Consider the following 6,770-nt stretch of genomic DNA (forward strand, 5'->3'; position numbering starts at 1 on the left):
TATAAGTCATCGGCGTTAGCGGTGAGGGCATTGAATGTCACGTCCTTGTTGATGGCTTACCAAGCTGAATTATTGGAGGAGCTGGGCACGCAGCTCGATGCCGGCAATCCAAACCCGGCGGTCTGGGAGGAGATCTGCAACATTACAGATCTCAATCTGCGCACCTCACGTGGTGCGGTGCAAAGCAGCGGCCGTTCCATGGCTCTCGCTGTCGCGGGCGAGAGGTCGCTGTGGTTAAATCTGTCGAGTATTGGTGACAGGGAGAAACTGGATTTTCTTGACGCTCCTGTAGACTCGACTGGGCTGTTCGGCCCGGCCGTCGCGGCGATGAGACAGAGGTGCGACCTCCAGAAGAAGGAGGGTGAGGCGTTCGACATCTGTCTGCCTCGTAAAAGAGCTTTCCGTCCTCCCGTTCCCCCTCGGCCTGTTCCTCCGACACAGAACAGGAGGTTTTTGAATGCGTCCAGAACTGCAAAACCCCAGAGCACAGAGCAGCCAGCCCGCCCCCCTGCTGTTCCGAATGCTAAACCGTGGGGAAAGCAGTCATTCGCGGCAGCGGCCGCAAAGTCCAGGTCCGTTAACCCTTCCAGCAAAAAGAAGAGGGACACCTAGGACACAGGCTCCGCAGGGGAGGGACGGGCAGCACCTAGGGTTTTCTGCGATGTCCTCTCCCGAGTCCACCACGTCTGTTCTCCCACCCGCGAAGAAGCGGAGGATGTGGATTTTGGACGGAGAAACGGTTCTAAGTTGTGTTCAGGCCAGTTCAGTTTCCCCTCAACACACAAAGTTCCGCGGATTGCTGACAGCAATTCCACATGTTCAAGGGCTGAGAACGCAACCATCAAACAAATGTGGTGTGCGGAGTTCAAGCACAAGTTCACAAGTGTATTGTCACAAAGCACTTCAGCCCCTGGGTTCACAGTCAATAAAAACACCCCTGTCGCATCCAGGCTCAATGCCGAGGGCGCAGGGAGACAAAAACATGATAATATCAAAGAACCAAGAGATAATTCGGTCTCTGAGCCACACAGATCCTGGCCGTTTTTCTCTCTGTCCACTAGATGGCGCCAGCGCTCCATCTATGGAATCGGTTCATCCGAACCCTCTGGCTCTTCATCAGGAGGCATGGAGAGAGTGTTCTCCGCACCCGTGGGTCCTTACGACTGTAACCAGGGGTTACAGGCTTCAGTTCGCTGTAAAACCCCCTCCTTTCAACGGGGTTATAGCGTCTGCAGCAAACGGGGATTCAGCTCGGGTGTTAGAAGCGGAAATATCCTCCCTTCTAGAGAAAAGAGCTATAAGACGAGTTCCAGTGGGGGAAACTCAGAGGGGTTATTACTCCCGTTATTTTCTAATTCCAAAGAAAGACGGGGGACTGCGCCCGATACTGGATCTACGTGCTCTAAACAAGCACTTAAGGGAGTACAAATTCAGGATGCTCACAGTCGTGGCTCTCACTCGTTCAATCCGCCGGGGAGATTGGTTTGCCACGGTCGATCTCAAGGATGCGTACTTTCATATAAGCATCTATCCGGCGCACAGGAAATATCTCAGGTTTTCCTTTCAGAACGAAGTGTACGAATTTGTTACTCTCCCGTTCGGGCTCAGCCTCGCTCCACGGGTGTTCAGCAGATGCATAGAAGCAGCATTATCTCCTCTGAGACACAGGGGTCTCAGAATATCTGCTTATTTGGACGATTATCTGATCTGCGCTCATTCGAGGGAGCGCGCGGAGCGAGACATAGAGATGCTCACGTCTCATCTCACGAATCTGGGGTTCAGGATCAACTTTGCCAAAAGCCAGCTGATCCCGTCCCAGGAGATAGAGTATCTAGGCTTGCGAATAGACTCGGTGGAATATCGCGCTATGCTCTCGAAAAGGAGGATAATGGCGTTTTATCAGTGCCTAGCCCAGTTTCGCGTGGGAAACCTGGTCTCGTACAGGACCTGTCTCCGCCTTATGGGCATGATGGCTTCGTCTCTGTCTGTGGTTCCGCTGGGCTTGCTGAAAATGAGGAGCTTCCAGCATTGGGTTGCAGCGAAGCGTCTGTGCCCACGCCGGCACCTCGCACGCAGAGTGAAAATTACCACGGAGTGCGTGATGGCACTTCATCAGTGGAGAAACCCCTGTGTATTCCGGACAGGAATCTTGATGGGGAGCGTGTCTCTGAGAAAAGTAGTGACTACGGACGCATCCCTAATGGGATGGGGAGCTGTTTTTCAGGGCAGATCGGTAAACGGTCGTTGGACGCCTCAATTTCGCAGACTTCACATAAACATGCTGGAGTTAATGGCAGTCTTTCTAGCACTAAAACATTTTCGTCCATTCTTGGAGGGTTTTCATGTTCTAGTCAGGACAGACAACACAACAGTGGTGGCATATATCAATCGCCAAGGGGGAACGCGTTCGTTGCAACTGCACAATCTAGCGCGCAAGCTGATTGTCTGGAGCGCAGCGCATTTCAGTTCGCTGCGCGCAACGCACGTCCCGGGAGTCCTGAATGTGGGAGCGGACCTCCTGTCGAGGGGCAACCTGTTATATGGAGAATGGGTACTCCACTCGCAGGTGGTGAATCAGATCTGGGAAATATACGGCAGGGCTGCCGTAGATCTATTCGCCTCGCGAGCAAACGCAAAATGTCCGCTGTATTTCTCTCTCAGAGACGAAAGTGCACCCTTGGGTGTGGATGCGCTGGCACACCCGTGGCCGAACGTGTTGCTATACGCGTTCCCACCACTGAGTCTAATTTCTCCCACCCTAGACAGAATAAGAGAAAACGGATTATCTCTCCTTCTGATAGCCCCTCATTGGCCAGGGAGGCTGTGGCTGGCAGAGATTGTCCAACTCCTTTGGGGAGAGCCCTGGCAACTCCCGTTGCGTCGGGACCTGCTGTCCCAAGCGGAGGGGCAAATTTTTCACCCCCATCCGGAACGGATGAATCTTTGGGTCTGGCCCGTGAAGGGTTGAATCTAAACGCACTCGGACTTCCCCAGGAGGTCATAAATACTATACAGAGTGCTAGAGCTCCATCAACGCGCTCGCTGTATGATTTGAAATGGCGGGTCTTTGATGACTGGTGCACTCGTAAAGGAGTTATTCCTTTTCAGTGTGCGGTGAGTGAGGTTCTCTGTTTTTTGCAAAGCTTACTGAACAATGGGAGAGCGTTCTCTACCATTAAGGTTTACCTGGCTGCAATTTCAGCCTGTCATGTGGGCTTCGAAGGAGTTTCAGTGGGCCGGCACCCTCTTATAGGCCGTTTTATGAAGGGGGTGAGGCGTTTGAGACCAGTGTCGAAGCGACTGGTCCCATCATGGGATTTGTCTATGGTCTTGAATGCTTTGACTCAGACCCCGTTTGAGCCTCTGGAGAGTGTTCATATTAAGTTCCTATCATTGAAAACGGTCTTACTACTTGCTTTAGCCTCAGCTAAGCGAGTGGGGGAGTTACATGCCTTGTCGGTTCATCAAACATGTCTAAAATTTAGTCCGGATGACAGCAAAGTTACACTGCTGCCAAACCCAGCTTTTGTTCCCAAAGTCAGTGATTCAGCTTATAACTGCTCTGCTTTGGAGTTACGTGCTTTCTACCCTCCTCCATTTTCTTCAGAGGAGGAGAGGAAATTGCACACTTTGTGTCCTGTACGAGCGTTACGCTTTTATGTAAACAGGACACAGTCGTTCAGGAAAAATGATCAATTATTGGTTTCATGGGCCACTCATTGTAAGGGTAAGCCGATCTCCTCGCAGCGCCTCTCCCATTGGATGGTCGAGGCGATCGAACTAGCCTATACATCTATGGGTCTTCAGGCCCCAGAGGGCCTTCATGCACATTCCACACGAGGTATTTCTACCTCATGGGCCCTGTTCAAGGGGATTTCAGTGGGAGATATTTGTGCGGCGGCTAGTTGGGCTTCACCCCATACATTTATCAGATTTTACCGTCTTGATGTCACTGCGCCTTCATTGGCTCATGCAGTTCTTAGAGTTGGCTCTTTGGAGGACTAAAGTCTTGTCTTCCCTTTTCGAGTCTGTTCAGGCGGCTTCGGAAAGCATGCGTTACGGGAGTTGGCTATATCATTCCCATAGTGAGATACCGAGCGATTGTTTGAAAGAGAACATTAGGTTACTTGCGTAACCCCGGTTCTCTGAGAACAGAGCGAGGTATCTCACCAGGCTTCCCTTCTCGCATAACACGGGGGAAGAGCGTGCTTAGAATGCCGTTTTTGGGGATCACAGCTGTATATATAGGGAGAGGGGTGGGCTCCTTGTATGAGCTGTGATTGGTCTATCCTCCGGACAGACGTGGTGTAATTGGTGCTTCCATAGTCTATCACGCCTGGGGGCGTTTCCCATAGTGAGATACCTCGCTCTGTTCTCAGAGAACCGGGGTTACGCAAGTAACCTAATGTTTTCAGCACATTGCAATGCAGTTGCTAGGGACTCTGTTTGGTTGCTAGGTGTTTGATGTGTTATATAAAATTTTTTAAATGAATGTTTATTTTAGATTTATTGTATAATTGTAATACATATTTATATAATATCTGTGTTCATAATATTACATATTAAAATAACTAGATAAAGAGATAGTCAAGCCCAACTTTGAAATTGTCTTGAGAAAGCTAGACCAGAAAGTGTGAAAATGTTTGAAAACAGTTTAAAAAAAGTTTAAGAAGTTTAAAGATTTAAGTTTGAAGGTTTTCAGTCTGAAATAATTTGAAGTTTAAAATGTTTCATAGATAGACAGCTAGATAGATAAAGATAGATAGATAGCATGTTTCTAGCACGATTAACAAGTAGCTAGCATTATTCTAGTATGATTACCAAGTTGCTAGTATGTTTCTAGCATGATTAACATGTTACTAGCATGTTATTAACATGATTCTAGTATGATTAGTAAGTTGTTAGCATGATTTTAAAATGATTACCAAGTTGTTAGCATGATTAGCAAGTTGCTAACATGTTTCTAGCATGATTAACAAGATGATAGCATTATTATAGCATGATTAGTAAGTTGCTAGCATGACTCTAACATGATTACCATGTTGCTAGCATGATTCTAGTATGATTACCAAGTTGCTAGCATGTTTCTAGCATGATTAGCATGTTACTATCATGTTGTTAACATGATTCTAGTATGATTAGTAAGTTGTTAGCATGATTTTAACATGATTACCAAGTTGTTAGCATGATTAGCAAGTTGCTAGCATGTTGCTAGCATGATTAACAAGTTCATAGCATGATTATAGCATGATTAGTAAGTTGCTAGCATGATTCTAACATGATTATCATGTTGCTGGCATTATTCTAGTATGATTACCAAGTTGCTAGCATGTTTCTAGCATGATTAGCATGTTACTAGCATGTTGTTAACATGATTCTAGTATGATTAGTAAGTTGTTAGCATGATTTTAAAATTATTACCAAGTTGTTAGCATGATTAGCAAGTTGCTAACATGTTTCTAGCATGATTAACAAGTTGCTAGCATGATTCTAACATGATTATCATGTTGCTAGCATTATTCTAGCATGATTAACAAGTTGATAGCATGATTATAGCATGATTAGTGAATTTGCAAGCATGATTCTAACACGATTATCATGTTGCTAGCATTAGTCTAGCATGATTAGCATGTTGTTAGCATGATTCTAGTATGATTAGTAAGTTGCTAGCATGTTTCTAGCATGATTGGTATGTTGTTAGCATTATTCTAGTATGATTACCAAGTTGCTAGCATGATTAGCATGTTACTAGCATGTTAGCATGATTCTAGTATGATTAATAAGTTGTTAGCATATGATTTTAACATGATTAACCAAGTTGATATCATATTTCTAGCATGAGTAACATGTTGTTGCCATGTTTCTAGCATGATTAGCAAGTTGCTAACATGTGTCTAGCATGATTAACAAGTTGCTAGCATATTTCTACCATGATTACCAAGTTGCTAGCATGTTTCTAGCATGATTAGCATGTTACTAGCATGTTGTTAGCATTATTCTAGTATGATTACCAAGTTTGCTAGCATGATTAGCATGTTACTAGCATGTTAGCATGATTCTAATATGATTAGTAAGTTGTTAGCATATGATTTTAACATGATTAACCAAGTTGCTAGCATGTTTCTAGCATGATTAGCATGTTACTAGCATGTTAGCATGATTCTAATATGATTAGTAAGTTGTTAGCATATGATTTTAACATGATTAACCAAGTTGCTAGCATGTTTCTAGCATGAGTAACATGTTGTTGGCATGTTTCTACCATGATTAGCAAGTTGCTAACATGTGTCTAGCATGATTAGCATGTTATTAGCATTATTCTAGTATGATTACCAATTTGCTAGCATGATTAGCATGTTACTAGCATGTTAGCATGAGTCTAGTATGATTAGTAAGTTGTTAGCATATGATTTTAACATGATTAGCAAGTTGCTAGCATGTTTCTAGCATGATTAGCAGATTTCTATTTTGAATAAATGCTGTTGTTTTTAACTTGTTATTCATCAAAGGTTTCAAAAAAAATATTAAGCAGCACGTCTGTTTCCAGTGTTGATCTTTCTAATAATAAATCAGTATATTAGAATGATCTCTGAAGGATCATGTGACACTTGAGACTTGAGCTGGTGGAAATTCAGCTTTGCATCACAGGAATAAATTACATTTTAAAGTATATTCAAATAAAAACCTTTATTTTACATTGTAATAACATTTTGCCATATTACAGATTTTTTCTGTATTTTTAATCACATAAATTCAGCCTTGATGAGCAG

General features: G+C 44.5%; 1 protein-coding gene across 1 annotated transcript; it reads left to right on the forward strand.

Moving 5' to 3' along the window:
- The first annotated feature begins 714 nt into the window (after positions 1-714).
- LOC141301611 (uncharacterized) lies at positions 715-4,351 on the forward strand. Its single transcript, XM_073831809.1, has one exon. The coding sequence runs from the start codon at positions 850-852 to the stop codon at positions 4,003-4,005; it is 3,156 nt and encodes a 1,051-aa protein (XP_073687910.1). The 5' UTR covers positions 715-849; the 3' UTR covers positions 4,006-4,351.
- The last annotated feature ends 2,419 nt before the right edge of the window (positions 4,352-6,770 follow it).

Source organism: Garra rufa, chromosome 25 (assembly GCF_049309525.1).
Source record: "Garra rufa chromosome 25, GarRuf1.0, whole genome shotgun sequence".
Classification (NCBI taxonomy): Eukaryota; Metazoa; Chordata; class Actinopteri; order Cypriniformes; family Cyprinidae; genus Garra; species Garra rufa.

Excerpts from the sequence above, each read along its gene's own strand:
- LOC141301611 (XM_073831809.1), top strand. The coding sequence starts at position 850 with ATGTGGTGTGCGGAGTTCAAGCACAAGTTCACAAGTGTATTGTCACAA.